This window comes from Conger conger, chromosome 12 (assembly GCF_963514075.1).
Source record: "Conger conger chromosome 12, fConCon1.1, whole genome shotgun sequence".
Taxonomy (NCBI): domain Eukaryota; kingdom Metazoa; phylum Chordata; class Actinopteri; order Anguilliformes; family Congridae; genus Conger; species Conger conger.
This window is the reverse complement of record NC_083771.1, coordinates 25,008,227-25,027,372: the sequence shown is the minus strand read 5'-3', so window position 1 is coordinate 25,027,372 and position 19,146 is coordinate 25,008,227. Positions and strand designations below refer to the sequence as shown.

The 19,146-nt window shown below is 43.0% G+C and overlaps 1 protein-coding gene across 1 annotated transcript in view; it reads right to left on the bottom strand.

The window, feature by feature from the left end:
- The window catches only part of grin3a (glutamate receptor, ionotropic, N-methyl-D-aspartate 3A), a 41,709-nt gene extending 23,019 nt beyond the window's left edge, over positions 1-18,690 (bottom strand). Inside the window, exon 1 of the mRNA XM_061262107.1 lies at positions 17,956-18,690. Coding sequence (XP_061118091.1) covers positions 17,956-18,690 — 735 coding nt within the window. The remainder of the gene's footprint in view (positions 1-17,955) is intronic.
- Between the last annotated feature and the right edge of the window lie 456 nt (positions 18,691-19,146).

Sequence of the window (19,146 nt, the reverse complement as noted above, 5' to 3'; positions counted from 1 at the left end):
TGAACTCTAAATGGTACAAAGGTAAACAGACCCTTTTGCAATTCATTTTTACTGTTTATAAATTATTAAAAAGGAAAAGGGCCCTGTGCAAAAGTTTGGGAACCCTTTTGGATTATGTAATTTTTTAGAAAGTGAATCACTAAGGTGATTTACTTGCTAGGGCTTCAATGAGTCAGGTGAGTATATTTCCAGGGCTTAACTTTTTATTCTGAATCAACTCCTTGCCTCTGGCTGTTCTGTCTGGTGTTAACAACCAGTGTTCCTCTAAACAGTTGTCCAATGATTTAAGAATGAAGATGGTTCATTTCCACCAAGAAGGAGAAGGCTACAAAAACTCTCTAAATGTCTCAAACTACCATTTCCACTGTCAGAAACATTATTAGAAAATGGAAGATAAATGGAACAGTTGAAGTCAAGGCAAGGTCTGGAAGACCAAAAAAGAATGGCCCAAGACCTGGTGAGAAATGCTCATAAGAACCCACACATCACTGCAAACGGGGCTGCAAAAAAGCAAATACAGGTCTAACTGTTCACAGGACAACAACACAACGTACTTGGCAGTGTTGCCAAAATAAGGACCTCAACACAAAATTATGCATCTGAAGCATGCAAAAGAAAACACTGAGAAGCCTGAAGCCTTTTGGAACAATGTGCTTTGGACTGATGAAACCAAAATTGAACTTTTTGACCAACACCAGAGGTACAGTACTGTGCAAGTCTTAGGCACCTGTATAACATTATGTACAGATAAGATTCTTTCAAAAATAATTAAATTAAAGGTCCTAAATATACATACGATACATTTTACAAGAAATTTTAGTAATTTGGCAGAATAGTTAAAAACTGACCACCCTTCGGCGTTAAAACTGCATCACTTCTCTGAGATAGCCAACGCTGCCCTGCAGTTCTATGAGACAATCAGCAGGGAGGTTGTTCCAAGCATGTAGGAGAACTTGCCACAGTTCTTCTGCAAACTTTGGTTGGCTCCTTGTTTCTCAGACAGCCTTGATCAAGTATTTATGTAAAAAGTAGTTGCAATTGCTTACAGTAATATGTTTTAATTAAATACAAAAATGTCTCTGTAATATGAAATCTTTTGGAAAATGAATATTTGGAAATCTGAAATGTGTTCTTTTATAATAACACACACACAAAAAAAAAAAAAAATATATATATATATATATATATATATATATATATATATTTTGTGGTGGCCCGACCTGCGATCGGTACACCACTGGGGTCGAACAGCCCGTCAAGAGCTGGGAAAACTAATTAACGCCAAATATTTTTCCCTGGCATATCTAAGAGCGGCACCTTGGGGAGAGGCCAGGAGGAGTATCAGCACCAAGGACAGCACCCCCGAGGCGAGACACGTGAGGAATGTGACTGGAAAATATGAACCTTCTCTGATTGAACAGGTACAGCTGAGCCGAGTTGGGGGAAGGGAGCGGCGCCATTTAAAAGGAAGAACACAAACGCCAAGCGGGGCTCATGACGGAGGAGGGTTACCCGGAGCCCGAGTGAGTGAACCCTACGACTGAACCCCCGAGCTAAGCATGCCGCAAAAGAAGCGGAACTATCCTGGACGGACTACGAGAGAGCCCCATTTCACGAAACGAAACCCCGCGGACGAAACCTCCAAAAGCACAGAGTCACGTGAGAAAATCACCATCCCCCTAACCCAGCTAATCTATCCCTCTCTGTACCTAGAACGGAACATCCCAGGCGGACGACTAGGCGGCCGGGACGCCACAGGAATTGAACAGATCCAACGGACTAAAGACGGACGAACGGATATTCTTTTTGGTTTTTTGGATTTTTTTCTTTTGGATTTTTATTTTTTGAAAAGAAAAGCACCTGGCTGTGCTGAATAGCTGAGGAGTGCCCTGAAGGCACGTGTGGGAAAAAATAAAAACGATTGTTTTGTACCAATTTTACTCTCTCTCTCTCAACCAGCGGTTCGCCACAAAATATATATATATATTACAGTCTAGGGTGCCGAAGACTTCTGCACAGTACTGTATGTTTGGAGAAAAAAGGGTGAAGCCTTAGTAGAGAAGAACACCTTGCCAACTGTAAAGCATCGAGGTGGATCCATTATGCTGGGAACACAGGAAATATTGTGCAAGTGGAAGGAAGAATGGATTCCACCAAATATCAAAAAATTCCAGAGGCTAATTTTCGAAGGTCAGTTCAGACATTGAAGTTGAAATAATATAATATCCTGAAGCATTGGACAAGCTCCTGGCTAGAGCAGGGACAGGTCCAGTGGTTATGGTCCACATAGGGACCAATGACATAAGTAAGGCCAGGTTTTAGGTTCTGAAAGACACATTTGTGGAATTAGCAGAGAAGATTAGGAACAGAACTTCCAAAGTAGTCTTCTCCGGAATTCTACCTGGAACACGTGCAGGCAGAGGGAAGCAGAACTTAACTTAACACGTGGCTACAACATTTTTGGTAGGCGAGAGGGGTATAGGTTTATGGGGCATTGGGACTCCTTTTGGGAGAGGGGTGAGCTGTATATTACATTACATTAATGGCATTTGGCAGACACTCTAATCCTGAGCAATGATTAGACTAAGCATTAGACAATCAGGGTCTTGCTCAAGGGCCCAACGGCTGTGTGGATCTCATTGTAGCTACACCGGGGATCGAACCGCCAAACCTGTATGTCCCAGTCATGCACCTTAACCTCTACACTACAGACCACCCTATACAAATGTGATGGGCTGTACCTGAACCGGAGGGAAACCTTTGCACTGGGTCAGCGTATTCTTTGGGTAGCACAGGATTATTTAAACTTGGGACTTGGGGTGGTAGGGAGGATAGAGAGTGACATGGGCAGGGAGGCACAGACTGCCCAGACGGAAACAGTAAAGGCTGCATATAATTGTGCACTAATAAAATCTTTTCGAGGCAAAATTCTAGTAATGGTGGCTTAGGACAACAGGGAGTTTGGGAATGGGAGAGTTTGTGTAGAAGCAACACGCTGAAATTTGAAAATTGGAACTGGAGGCTGTTATTATTAGTGGGGGCTATGACATTGTAGGGATTACAGTGACATGGCTTGGGGATGAACATTGGGATGAATATAATATAGAGGGGTATACACTTATTAAAAAGGACAGATCCAGTAAGAGAGGTAGGGGTGTGGCTGTTTATGTAAGAGAAAATCTTTATGTGCAAGAGATTCCAGAAATTGACCAACTCATGCCTAGTGAGGATAATTGGATGAAGTTTATTGCGAAATAAGAAGAGGATTTTAACATAGTGTGTTATCAACCGCCAGCCTCAGACAGTCATGAGAATAAAATGCCCTTTCAAAATATAAAACAAGCTTGTCATGGAGGTGAGGCTATTATCAACAGAGACTTCAATTACCAAAATATTAACTGGAATTTGGTGACCGGACAGGGAAAAGGGAGGAATTTTCTTAAATTACCTTTTTTGACAAAGTATGTCAGTCAGCCTACAAGAGGGCAATCGATTTTAGATCTAGTGATATATAATGATTCTGGCATTCATTATATATCACCACAGGAGATGAATTTGCAGTATCAAAGTAATGGAACTACAAGTGATCATTCCACAATAAGTTTTGATGTATTTTGGCAAATTAAGTGGGGCTCCTTTCAGTCCAGGATTTTTAGGTGTGCCAACTTCATTCTTGATTGCAAGACTGTGAATGAAAAGTGGGGCAGGTTCCAAAGAGTTATACTTGATGCGTAGTGTAAATTAATTCCAATGGTGCTGAAAAGTAAGTTGTCTCCACAGGGGATGAATAAAGCCATATATAAGAGTTTGCGAAACAAATAATAAACTGTATAAGACATATAAAAATGACAGCACTGAGTAATGAGGCTGAATATTGCATTGCATTACATTACATTACATGGCATTTAGCAGAAGCTCTTATACAGAGCGACGTACAATAAAGTGCAAATCAAACACAAGTATGAGTGCTAAGAGGACCTGAGAGGACAGTGCATTTCCGAGTCCTAGTGTAAACATACAGATAATCAGAACCCTTGAAGAGTACAATCAACTACCAAACTAGCATACCACAGTTGGCAGCTAGAATACCCTGAATACAACAGCCAATAAAAAACAACAATGTCTATACAAGTAATAATAGAGACTCTGCCGTTCTGACATCCACCGGGAGGTCATTCCACCACCGTGGGACCAGGACAGACAGCAGTCGTGAGCGTGAAGTGCAGGTGTGGTGAGGGGGAGGCGCCAGACGGCATGAAGTGGCTGAACGGAGGGGTCTTGTTGGTGTATAGGTCTTGATAAGGGATTGAATATATACAGGGGCTGATCCCTTAACTGCCTGGTATGCGAGCACCAAAGGTTTAAATTTGATGCGAGCCATAACAGGCAGCCAGTGGAGGTTCCTGAGCAGGGGGGTGACATGTGAATGTCTGGGAACATTGAATACCAGACGGGCTGCAGCATTCTGGATCAGTTGTAGGGGTCTGATGGCAGATGCTGGAAGGCCAGCCAGCAGAGAATTGCAATAGTCCAGGTGGGACAGGACCATTGCTTGAACAAGGAGCTGAGTGGAGTAGGTGGTGAGAAAGGGTCGGATTCTCCGGATGTTGTACAGGAAGAACCTGCACGCCCGGGTCACCATAGCGATGTTCTCGGAGAAGGACAGCCTGTTGTCCATCACCACTCCAAGGTTTCTTGCACTAGGGGATGAGGTCACTGTTGCATCCCCTAGTGAGATGGAAAAATCGGAGAGGGGAGAGGTTAGAGCAGGGATGAAGATTACCTCCGTCTTACCTGGGTTGAGCATTAGAAAGTGGTTGCCCATCCAGCTCTGGATGTCTCTCAGGCAGGCGGAGATAAGGGTAGAGACCTGTGTGTCTGATGGGGGGAAGGAGAGAAAGAGTTGGGTGTCATCGGCATAACAATGATATGAGATGCCATGAGCAGAGATAACGGGGCCAAGGGATCTCGTGTAGATGGAGAAGAGGAGGGGTCCGAGGACTGAGCCCTGAGGGACTCCTGTAACAAGGGGGCGAGAGGTTGACACCCCTGGGAGGACCGGCCAGAGAGATAAGATTTGATCCATTCTGAAGCTGTGCCACAGATCCCTGTAGATGTCAGGGAGGCTAAGAGGATGGAGTGGTTGACCGTGTTGAACGCCGCAGAGAGGTCAAGAAGGATCAGGACAGAGGAGAGAGAGGTTGCTCGTGCAGCCTGAAGGGACTCATTGACGGAGAGGAGTGCGGTCTCCATCGAGTGGCCAGGTCTGAAGCCGGACTGGTGGGGGTCCAGCAGGTTATTCTATGAGAGGAAGGAAGAGAGTTGGTTGGAGGCAGCTCGTTCAATGGATTTGGATAGAAAAGGAAGTTTTGAATGCAGGAGGGGTCTAGAGTGGGTTTCTTTAGGAGTGGGGTGATGTAGGCCCTCTTGAATGATGAGGGAAAGCAGCCAGAGGACAGAGAGGAGTTAACAAGGGAGGTGACAAATGGAAGGATGTCAGGCGTGATTGCCTGAAGGAGGTTTGAGGGGATGGGGTCCAGGGCACAAGTAGTAGGGCGGTGGGAGAGTAGGAGGTGAGACACATCAGCATCTGTAAGGGGACAGAAAGAGGAGAAACAGGGGGCAGATACAGAAAGGGAGGCAGGCATAGAAGTGGTGGTGGTGGTATTATGTGTGCACATTTTATTAAGGTAAAAAAGAACTAAGGTTAGCCAAAAGCTTCTGTACTTCTGTTGACTTATGTTGTACTTGATGCATTATGTAGGTGCATTTGAGGGATTTTTGAACCATATGATGAATAAAAGGTGAGTGTCATGTCCCCTGCTACAGTGGTCAGATTGCCAATGGAGAATATACCAGCAATGAAGTGTAAATACAACACAAAAAGTTCTGGAGGACTCACAAGACACAATAATTGCACATGTGCTACAGAAAGGGCTAAGCATTCCCACCAGTGACTCTAAGGCTCTGTTGGCAGAATTCCTCACAGGGTCTGATAAATGAAACACTTAGCAAAGCTGCTTAATTTCCCCGGTGGTCAGCTCTTAAGTGACAACACAAAACAGGCTAATCTATCCTGATTAAAATGAAAGCTAATCAGGGATTAAATTCAATATGTCAGCAGAGAGGAGGACTTGCTTCCCAGTAATAAATACTAAGAAATAAAAAACATTTATTCACTCATGCATTTCGTAGGTGAGAATTGAGTCCCAGAAAAGAAGACATTAGGTAGACAGACTGATTCTGCCGTCCATCCAGTTTATTAAGAGCTAAAACGTATTTTAATTGCCATCGGCCATAATTTTGAGATTCTGCCAGCCATCGCCATCATCAATAAATCTGACAGCCCACAGTTGTGTTTTACTAGCTCACTTTACATTGGATGTCGACAGCTATGATGTTTTCACTCATTAGATTAAGCAACAATGCTCTGGTTCAGCTAATTTAGCTAGCTAACTAGCTAGCCCCAGTCTCTCATAAGACAACACTTGCAGTATGTGCATGGTCACGTAGGCGACGTGAATAGCCACCCACTTTATAAAACAAACAGAACAACTACATATCGCATTAAAATCAATGCACTATATGGAAATGAACGCGCACGTCATCCATCAAGAAATGAGCCTTGGAGATTCTCCAACTTTGACGCTGCCATTGGACGTGACGCAAAGGTAACAGTGGAGCCGCTGTCATTAATTACAATGGATTCTTTCCCTCAGCGTCCAATGGCTGATGGCTGACGTGGATGGCTGCAGTAGAGCCGTGCTGTTAACAGTAACTAACCATGGAACATCCTCACATAGACATAAAACTTGCTCTGTAGCTGCAAGGTACACCAAAGCAGCACGACAGGCCGTAGGCGCGTTTACACCAATTAATCTGTTTCCTGTTCGCTTATCTGCTGTTTTCCAACGGGCTGCCTTTGTTTAACAGCTGTATTTTGCTTCAGTCCTGAGTGCCTAAGTGGTTCTTACAAACAGACACTGCTAGCACAAAGGCAGACTCATTCCTGCTCTCAGAGTTTAAATTATAAAAGGCTTTTCTAGAGAAAGGATAACTGACAGTGCACAACTCTGAAAACAATAATTCATGAGCCATTTTAAAACATGTCTTGAGGAAAACATAATCTGTAGGTATTAATTCTGAAGTAATTATCAATTTTATTGGTGGTATTGCTTCATATTTTTTTAACAAATTGCTTATATGATGCTCCAGTGACTACTGTAATGTCATTTCATGCAGTATGAAAAGAAGGTCTGGTAAAGATTCAGCGGATGGTCCATTTCCTTGAATTTCTACTCTACAGATGCAGTCTGCTTGACCTTCTTTTATCGTTAAATTCCACGGCACGGCAGGGGCTATTTTCAGCCCCCCCTCTTCCCTCACCGGTATCTCATCTCTGGGGCTCTTTGAGAATTATCAATCCCCTCCACAATAGGCAGCAAGAGTTTCTGTTGTGTATTTGTCTAAAGTGACACTGTGAAGATTCCTATCTATACACTGTCCACAAGCCTTTCTCAGAGGGAAGACATGCAGAGACATCAAACGGGTGCAGGGCAACGGCAAGTTGAAGGGATAGTTTTTACTTTCTGGGGTGTTCTGATTTTATTTATCTGGTGTCCATGAAGCATCTTACCTACAGCCCATTTTAATAGTAGTTTGGCTTTGCTTTACTGACAGAGTAGTATGCTTTTTGGTCATATGTGAGCACAATTCTGCTAGCATATCCCTGTCTTTAACCCTAAAATGACATTTCATAATAATTAGCACTTGGTATCTAGTTGGTACCTAGGTGGCACAAAATGTATCAATGAGAGAGGTAAATTATTAACTTCTATACACTCTTTAACAAGGTGCTTGAATTATTCATTGTCTTGAGAAACGGGCTCGGGTAAAAATGTGGACTAAATTACTTAGGCAACAGAAAAGGGGAGTTGTTTTAGGTCATTGTTTACTGGGCAAAGGTTATGTATATGATATGTAATAAGTGCATAAATTGAGGCTTGAATGGAAATCAGGGGGGTCGCCAGTCCAGACCTGGGCCAAATACGTAATTGTTTTGGATTGTTTTGCAGACCCTGCATCCCAATCCTCTTGGTTGGATCAATTGCACTAGGCAAGATCAATCAAGCACAGTAAAAACAAAACAATTAAGTAATTGACCCAGGTCTTGTCACCACAGAATTTGACATAGAATGTGGGTTAGGGGTGGGGATGGGAATGGGAGAGAAAGAACGATGTAGTCTGAAGAGGATCTTCAATCTGCATCTGAACAAAGATCCTGCTGTGAAAACCACTGTGGAATGTTTGCTCCACAACACATAGGCCTAAACAAGGAGGGAGGGGCTGGTCCCAATGTTGCTGACCTAGCTGGGGTGCAGGTTTATGGCTGTGAAATGATGTTAGCGTCAGACTGTTTTATCTCGCAGTCCCTGGTTCGTTAATGAACACAGGAATTATTATCAGCATCTTCATCTTAAACAACCAAGGTCACAACAACTTCCCTGTATACGGACATATCTATATGCCGCAGTCTGTGCTGTGAAATAACCTTTAATTGAAAGGTATATAAAAATGTCAAACTGGAGAATATGTGTTTAGAATTGTTTGGGGACCTCTTGCATCCCAGTGTCCCAGAACGGCTCTATATTTTCAGGCAGCAGGATGGGCGATGACAGGGGGAGGAGATGCTCCTCTCCTCACAGAGCTGTCAGACAGCCTCCAGCCCCTGGAGCTCAGCAACCAGAGACTCCACGAAAAGATGGCTCTTTAGGTCCAGCAATTAATCTCACTACAATCTATTTCCTTAAAATGCTTCTCCCTGTTCTTAGCATAATTTGACACAAGATATACAACAGGGACCAAAGGTCTAAAGACACTACTAAGTCCTGGTTATTTTAATTATTTATCAAGGAGTAATGCAATTATGATTCTCCAATTATACTTCTTATTCCAGAATAGAGAGCAAGGGGAGCTTATTATGATGGCATTCCTACCACAGTCACTGGATCTGAACCCTGTCTAATGTCCATGGGAGTTAAAGGGGCAAGAGGCCCAATATCAAGTAACGAAAATAGATCATCTGTGTTCCCACGTTGAGAAAGTGCTGGGATGAAATGGAAGATTCAAGCCAAGACAATAAGACCTGCACAGCCGTTGGGCCCTTGAGCAAGGCCCTTAACCCTGCATTGCTCCAGAGGAGGATTGTCTCCTGCTTAGTCTAATCAACTGTATGTCACTCTGGATAAGAGTGTCTGCCAAATGCCAATAATGTAAGCCTTGGTGAGCAAGGCCCCTAACCCCACAGTGCTCCAGGGATGATTGGCCCCTGCTTAGTTTCATCAACTGTAAGTGGCTTTGGATAAAAGCTTCAGCTAAATAACGGTATTGAAATGGAGGATGAGGTGTTGCAGAAGCTGATGGAGTCAATGCCCAGCAGAGGGAAGGTGAAAGGCAGACACATCAAGTACGAACAGTTTTGACCTCAGTTATACCTACACCCATTATTAATAATGTATTGTTGAATATGAAGTATAAAACAGCATCATAATTGTATCAGCGCCTAGTAAATAAGGAAAACAATCCATTCTCAGTAGTGCCTCAGACGTCTGGTCTGCACTGCATACGAAAAACTGAATAATTTACAATATTTTGTGGAGGATTTTGTAGTTTTGACCATGTTTCCAACATTCCTAGCTGGATATAGCCAAATTTACTTTAATTTTCTTTCCATTGATAGGAAAGCTAAGTATGATCTAAATGAGACAATGAGTATGCACCAAGACAAGACTTAGCACTACAATATATAAGAATTTAAACATAGTGCAGCAACAGTGAGGTTTATTTGTAACATCTACCAAACATGGGTACACATCAGATGTGCTCAAATGTATACTGAAGGAAAGCACACAGATAATTACCCAGATGCTTATAAACACATTAAACAGAGTACAGGAAACAAGTTTGGCCATTGTTGGTCTTCCAGCAAGAGGGAGGATTCAAAAACATGAACAATAAACCAGCTACAGTATGTCACCAGGTGTGCACCAGTATGTCACATATCAGCTGAATACCAGTTTGTATATTTTTTATTCAAAAACCTTAGAAATAAAAAGAGAGCATAGAGAATGCTAGATATTCAACATGTTCAAGGTGGCAAAGGTCCTAGAACCCTTCAACTGGACAAATGATATTAAAAAACAATCGAACTTATTTTCTACAGTTGCTACTGAGAAGCACTTCAAATACATTTATTTGTTCTTGATAAATGATTGATTTAGGTCAATCGTAATCGTAAAATATAAAATCATTTCTTGGAAGTTTGCAAGGAAGAAGATACCCTGTCACTTCACCAGGAGATGGTGCTGAATAGTTTCCTTTTAAATTTCACAACACCCAATAATCAAGTAATAACACTTTGTGCTAAGCAAAAAAAAAAAGTTTTATATGCCTGTGTGAGTGAATGTTAATACCGATATACACGCTGATGAGCTGTATATTTACATGTTTTAAAAATGAACTAAATAAATCAGTGGATAATCTCTGTTAAAATGTGATCTATGGCTGTTAAAAGTGACCAAATATGCACAAACAAAACACTATAACAAAATCCTTTCACATTATTTTAAAAAATGCAATGTCGATCCAGCAGGGCCAGATAACCACCCGTCTGAACAGACACGTTGCACTGGGAGAGCATGCGGAATACATAAAATGATTTTCCTTTCCTCAAGTCTTGGGGCATTTGTGGCTAGTTCAACATGAGTCTCAGGTCGACTGGGGCAGGATGGGGAATGCTATCCTCCAATGGACCCAGTGGACTTTGCATTGTGGGTCGACATCACCAGCCATCCTGGAGAACGATGAGTCAGACTGGCAAGGATAGTGAGGAGGGGGTAGCTGGCCCTGAGGCTGATGGGGAGGGGTTGCCTCCACCCTCGGAGGCGGGGGGGAGGAGAGTTTGGCCTGGGATTCGTTAGCCGACCGTGACCCTCCGGTAGACGATTTGTCCAGGGAGGAGTTCCCCGAGACAGGGAGAGATTGCTCGCCTTCCCTTTCCTTCCCTTTTTTAGGGAAAAAGACCCTGCATAGATTACAGAGGTCTAAACACCATCCCAGGAAAAACCAGCACCCCCTCCCCCTAATGAAATCTGTGTTCGAACACCTCCAGGGGACTTCTAAATTGGACCTCCGCAATACCTACAATGGTGTGCATCCAGGAGGGGGATGAGTGGAAACCGCTGTTAAGACCTACAGTGCCGACAATGAATACCTTGTGATGGCGTTCTGGCCTCCGTCTTTCAGCCACTAGTGAATGACGTGCTCAGAGAGATGTTAGAGAAATTTGTCTTCGTATATGTGGGTGAGCAGGCGGTTCTGGTGGTCAGGGATGGAGAGGGACGTGCAGGTGTTTGCGTGCCCGCAGCAAAGGGTCTCAGCTCTCCCCGTCCAGTCTTCTCAGACATTTGCCCGTCCCAAGCCATCCTTCAAATCATATCGCCATGGACATGTCTCAGATCTACCGCTGTCAGATGGTCATACCGTAACCCTGGTGATTGTGGACGACTCTCCAGATTCTCCAACTTCATCGCTGGCCTCCCGGGACTGCTCCTGAGACAGCCCGGCGGGTGGTGGACCATACCTTTCAGATCCATGACCTCCTACTTGACGTGGTGTCGGACGATGGTCCCCAGTTTGCGGTGCAGTTTTGCCGTGCTTTCTGCCTCCTCCTTGGAGCTTTGGTGAGCCTTTCCTCCAAGTTTCACCCGGAGACCAGCAGGCAGACCGAGCGCACCAACCAGTCCGGAGACTAGCAGGCAGACATCTGCTTGACATCTGCCAAGCCCTTCTCTTGGAGTCAACACCTTGCCTAGGCGGAGTACGCGCATACTACCCTGTGCAACACATCTTTGGGTTTCTCTCTGTTGGAGGTCCAGTTTGGGTATCAGCCGACGCTGTTCCCAGGGCACGAGAGGGACGTGGGGGTGCCGTTTGCTGTGTACTTCATTCGGCGTTGCAGGGTCAAGGTATGAGCCGCACGTTTGCCCGCCAGAAGACGCTCGCCGATTGGCAACGTTCTCAGGCACCTTCCTACCGGGTAGGCTAATGGGTGTGGCTAGATACCAGGGACTTACCCCTGCAGGTAGAGTCCTGGAATCTCGGTCCCCAGTACATTGCGCCCTTTACGGCAGGGCTTTCGCAGGCAGGGTTTGGAAGGACCAGAGCCACTACAGAGGTAGTCGGAGGACTGGATTGTTCTTTGTGTGAAATTCCTATAGCATAGGCTCTAGCATAGGGACCTCTCGACCTGTGGTCTATTTCCCTCCTCTCTCGGTTCTTTTGTCACTCAGGAAGAACCACGTCCGAGTTGACTCCCTCCGACCGCTTATTTCAGGCCGTTTTCAGTTGGCTACCTGCCGGGGAGTTTTTATTCCCTTTTCCTGTTATTTTTCACGTTTGAGTCTCGGTAGACTCAAACTTCAAATATTACGGGAATACTTATAGCCTACAGTACGGTTATTAAATTGTGTGATCAATACCCTATGAGTAGCCTACAACAAAAAAATAGCCTACAAGTGCCTCTTTTTTTACTTTGACCTCCACAACAGATTGAATTTCAATACTTAAACACTTGAATTTTAAGAGTTACATGATCATGGGCAAAGCATGTGAAAAATCCAATTTAATTTACTGCATGAAGGAAACGAAGATGTACAGTCAGGTCCATAAATATTGGGACATCGACACAATTCTCCTCTTTTTGGCTCTATACACCACCACAATTTGAAATTAAACGAACAAAATATGCTTTAACTGCACTTTCAGCTGACTTTCAGCTTTAATTTGAGGGTATTTACATCCAAATCAGGTGAACGGTGTAGGAATTACAACAGTTTCTATATGTGCCTCCCACTTTTTAAGGGACCAAAAGTAATGGGACAATTGGCTGCTCAGCTATTCCATGGCCAGGTTTGTGTTATTCCCTCATTATCTCATTTACAAGGAGCAGATAAAAGGTCTAGAGTTCATTTCAAGTGTGCTATTTGCATTTGGAATCTGTTGCTGTCAACTCTCAATATGAGATCCAAAGAGCTGTCACTACCAGTGAAGCAAGCCATCATTAGGCTGAAAAATCAAAACAAACCCATCAGAGAGATAGCACAAAAATTAGGTGTGGCCAAATCAACTGTTTGGAACATTCTTAAAAAGAAAGAACGCACCGGTGAGCTCAGCAACACCAAAAGACCCGGAAGACCACGGAAAACAACTGTGGTGGATGACAGAAGAATTCTTTCCCTGGTGAAGAAAAACCCCTTCACAACAGTTGGCCAGATCAAGAACACTCTCCAGGAGGTAGGTGTATGTGTGTCAAAGTCAACAATCAAGAGAAGACTTCACCAGAGTGAATACAGAGGGTTCACCACAAGATGTAAACCATTGGTGAGCCTCAAAAACAGGAAGACCAGATTAGAGTTTGCCAAACAACATCTAAAAAAGCCTTTACAGTTCAGGAACAACATCTTATGGACAGATGAGCCAAAGATCAACTTGTACCAGAATGATGGGAAGAGAAGAGTATGGAGAAGGAAAGGAACTGCTCATGATCCAAAACATACCACCTCATCAGTGAAGCATGGTGTTGGTAGTGTTATGGCGTGGGCATGTATGGCTGCCAATGGAACTGGTTCCCTTGTATTTATTGAGCAGGATGCATTCTGAAGTGTTTTGGGCAATATTATCTGCTCATATTCAGCCAAATGCTTCAGAACTCATTGGACGGCACTTCACAGTGCAGATGGACAATGACCCAAAGCATACTGCGAAAGCAACCAGAGAGTTTTTTAAGGCAAAGAAGTGGAATGTTATGCAATGGTCAAGTCAATCACCTGACCTGAATCCGATTGAACATGCATTTCACTTGCTGAAGACAAAACTGAAGGGAAAATGCCCCAGAACAAGCAGGAACTGAAGACAGTTGCAGTAGAGGCCTGGTAGAGCACCACCAGGGATGAAATCCAGCGTCTGGTAATGTCTATGCATTCCAGACTTCAGGCTGTAATTGACTGCAAAGGATTTGCAACCAAGTATTAAAAAGTGAAAGTTTGATTTATGATTGTTAGTTTGTCCCATTACTTTTGGTCCCTCAAAAAGTGGGAGGCACATATACAAACTGTTGTAATTCCTACACTGTTCACCTGGATGTAAATACCCTCAAATTAAAGCTGAAAGTCTGCAGTTAAAGCACATCTTGTCCGTTTCATTTCAAATCCATTGTGGTGGTGTATAGAGCCAAAAAGAGGAGAATTGTGTCGATGTCCCAATATTTATGAACCTGACTGTAGATGAGAGGGTATTTATCTTGGCTACTGAAATGTTTAATCACTGTAACTGGAAATATTCTGGCCCATAAACTGAAATGAACAGGAAGTGCCTTCATTCTAAAACAAGGGCAATCTCTGCCCATGGAGAATAACAGATTAAGACAACCACAATCTCTGCCCACGGACAATAACAGATTAAGACAAACACAATCTCTGCCCATGGAGAATAACAGATTAAAACAAGCACAATCTCTGCCCATGGAGAATAACAGATTAAAACAAGCACAATCTCTGCCCACGGAGAATAACAGATTAAAACAAGCACAATCTCTGCCCACGGAGAATAACAGATTAAAACAAGCACAATCTCTGCCCACGGACAATAACAGATTAAGACAAACACAATCTCTGCCCATGGAGAATAACAGATTAAAACAAGGACAATCTCTGCCCATGGAGAATAACAGATTAAGACAAACACAATCTCTGCCCATGGAGAATCACAGATTAAGACTAGCACAATCTCTGCCCACGGACAATGACAGATTAAGACAAGCACAATCTCTGCCCACAGAGAATAACAGATTAAGACAAGCACAATTTCTGCCCACAGAGAATAACAAATTTTAAAAAAGTACAATCTCTGCCCACGGAGAATAACAGATTAAAACAAGCACAATCTCTGCCCACGGACAATAACAGATTAAGACAAACACAATCTCTGCCCATGGAGAATAACAGATTAAAACAAGGACAATCTCTGCCCATGGAGAATAACAGATTAAGACAAACACAATCTCTGCCCATGGAGAATCACAGATTAAGACTAGCACAATCTCTGCCCATGGACAATGACAGATTAAGACAAGCACAATCTCTGCCCACAGAGAATAACAGATTAAGACAAGCACAATTTCTGCCCACAGAGAATAACAAATTTTAAAAAAGTACAATCTCTGCCCACGGAGAATAACAGATTAAAACAAGCACAATCTCTGCCCACGGACAATAACAGATTAAGACAAACACAATCTCTGCCCATGGAGAATAACAGATTAAAACAAGGACAATCTCTGCCCATGGAGAATAACAGATTAAGACAAACACAATCTCTGCCCATGGAGAATCACAGATTAAGACTAGCACAATCTCTGCCCACGGACAATGACAGATTAAGACAAGCACAATCTCTGCCCACAGAGAATAACAGATTAAGACAAGCACAATTTCTGCCCACAGAGAATAACAAATTTTAAAAAAGTACAATCTCTGCCCACGGAGAATAACAGATTAAAACAAACATAATCTCTGCACACAGAGAATAACAGATTAAGACAAACACAATCTCTGCCCAAGGAGAATAACAGATTTAAAAAAGCACAATCTCTGCCCATGGACAATAACAGATTAAGACAAGCACAATATCGGCCCAGGGAGAATGACAGATTAAGACAACCACAATCTCTGCCCACAGAGAATAACAGATTTAAAAAAGCACAATCTCTGCCCATGGACAATAACAGATTAAGACAAACACAATCTCTGCCCATGGAGAATAACAGATTAAGACAAGCACAATCTCTGCCCATGGAGAATAACAGATTAAGACAAGCACAATCTCTGCCCATGGAGAATAACAGATTAAAACAAGCACAATCTCTGCCCACGGAGAATAACAGATTAAGACTAGCACAATCTCTGCCCACGGACAATGACAGATTAAGACAAACACAATCTCTGCCCACAGAGAATAACAGATTAAGACAAACACAATCTCTGCCCACGGACAATAACAGATTAAGACAAACACAATCTCTGCCCACGGAGAAGAACAGATTAAGACAAACACAATCTCTGCCCAAGGAGAATAACAGATTAAGACAAATACAAGCTCTGCCCACGGACAATAACAGATTAAGACAAACACAATCTCTGCCCATGGAGAATAACAGATTAAGACAAGCACAATCTCTGCCCATGGAGAATAACAGATTAAAACAAGCACAATCTCTGCCCACAGAGAATAACAGATTAAGACTAGCACAATCTCTGCCCACAGAGAATAACAGATTAAGACAAACACAATCTCTGCCCACGGACAATAACAGATTATGACAAACACAATCTCTGCCCACGGAGAAGAACAGATTAAGACAAACACAATCTCTGCCCAAGGAGAATAACAGATTAAGACAAATACAATCTCTGCCCATGGAGAATAACAGATTAAGACAAGCACAATCTCTGCCCAAGGAGAATAACAGATTTCCGATATCATCATTCCTCAGTGCGCGTTGTTTGTCTACCTGTGGCATGATGCAATATTGAGATGGTCGAATGTCAATGACTATCAATGGCCCTATAATTGCTTTAATAAGCCTATAATGAAGGCATCCCCATGAAAGAATATGGGGGCATGACCCATGCATTTCAAAATATGATTCAAACGACTTATCAAACAAATTATCTCCATAATAGCCTATAATTTGCTTGACTAAAGGAAGCCCAAATAGGGTTTTAAATGTTATATGTACCATGCCATGGTGGATTCCGCAAGCAGTGTGAGCACGTGTGGGAGTGGGTGGAGAACACGATCAATTATAAAATGAAACGTCATTCCTGTAATGTGCTGTTGGTAAAAAAAACAAAAATAAAAAAAACAAAAAAAACAAAACCTAAAGACATTAAATGAATTATCAATAGATAAATGACTAAATAGATTTCCAATGTTTCCGCATCTGTTGGTCTCCCCTCCTCTCTCTGTAAGGGCTGTGCAGTATTGGAGATTGAATATGGTTATGCATGCTTTATGGTTTCGCAGGCTGCTGAGGAGTAAGATATACATTCATTCAGAAGAGCTGCAGCAAACATGATAATTTGGGCTCAGTCCACTAACGCGTGCGGGCACACACACACACACACACACACACACACACACACACACACACACACGCGCGCGCGCACCTGTTAACTGGATTAAACAAACTCTATTGTTTATAAGTAGTAAAGCAGAAAGTATTCTTATTGGTGTTCTACACAGCCACAGACGCACTAGTGTGCATTTATTGACATTGGTGCTGAGAAGTCAATACAAGAAACAGATTTAGTCAAGCATAGACAAAAAATTGCATTAAAAAGAAAACGGCGCCAATTCAATACATCTACCCAATAACAAATTTCCATCAACAAACAGAATTACAATCTGATAAACACAAATCGGTACCATCACATACATCTCACTGAATACTGTCTTCATTGTTACCCGTAATCGCACATTCGTATATGTTCTAGCATACAGTATAATTCACCGCAGCAGTAGGTCGACCGTAGAAGAGGAAAGTATGGTGAAAACGCAGAGAAAATGTCACTAACTCGGAAATAAGACATCCGTGATTGAATATGCACTTAACATATGGGGATTGGATTGCCACAGCAATATCTGCTCCCGTTCACACAATTATTTTCACTGCTGCAATCTCAAAAGGAAAACGGAGCTGCCCAACGTTCTCATCCCATAGGGGTTATCCAAGTTCACGCAAAGTTCTCCGCTTCATGTGCTCAAATATATTAAATCACATTTTAATTGATTAAAACAAACCAGAAATACTATATATTTGTACAAACATAGTCTTACCTTACTTTGCCGTTTGAATTCGTTTTCCACGATACTGATCACGGGGATTTGAAGTGAGGAGGATATGAATTCCAACTCCACAATGTCGTCCCGGCTGTGTGGAAAAGCCATTATCGCGGACACTCCTTGGACTACTACGGTATTACAAACACTTTGTAGAAAAGACAGAGGATCTGAAAACACTGGGGAGGGCGAAGAGGAAAATGAAAACGCGGGCAACTCCCCGAGACCGGCTTCAACGGCCATGATAACCTCCAAAGACAAGTTGTAAGGTAACAAACCTGTCATGCGGTTAAGCGTGTCCATGGCGAGCAGCATTGATTCCCTCGGTAAAAACACACTCGTTTCCCGCTCTACACTTTTGTTAGCATATTTACTTTTTGCGGCGCCCTTGTGCAGGTTGTCTAATGGGCTCCGAGTTCTACCGATTCTCAAACCGTACTCGTTCCCACTTTGAGTGCGGATTTCAAACTCTTTCTCCCCGGCGCCTCTCGTTTCTCCCTCGGTATCTCCGTCTTCCGCGAAGTCCCTCTCCACGACAGCGTGGTTGCGGTAGCCCCGGGGCTGCAGGTGAACGGCCCCGACTCTCACCGTGTGCCCGATCCGCTTCAGGACCTGGCACGGCTGCGGATGAGAGAGAGACTCTGGAACCCAAACTAGCACCAGTGTGCATGGCGTCAGGAAAGGTAGCAGGACAAACCTGCAGAACGCACTCCAGACCCGCAAACCCGGCATCACTCAACAAATACCCCCGGTCCACTCGAAAAACGGAGACTTCTCCTTCCACCAACACACCCTGTGGTACCCACAAAGCCACGGAGAGATCCGTCCTATGTACTCCACATATAGGGAAGTTATGCGCTCCTCCGTCCTGCAGTCTGGAACCCAACTACGAGCGCTACGTTGAGAAATTATTAATTTCGCGATAACTACAACATGTGGACATCACTTTCTTGAATGCCAAAAACACAGTGAAAACAATGACACGTTAATCGTACATTTTCTTTGTCAAGCAGTAGTAGAAATTGTGTTAAAATGTATCAATACATTAAAATAAAATAAAAATAATAAGAATAAATAAATAAATATCCAGTATTGATTTCATTATGAATGAAAGAAAAGTTAGACATTTCACAGTCTATGAGTTTTGTTATTTTTATCCGGTTGTCTTATCATATTTTCAAATTGTTA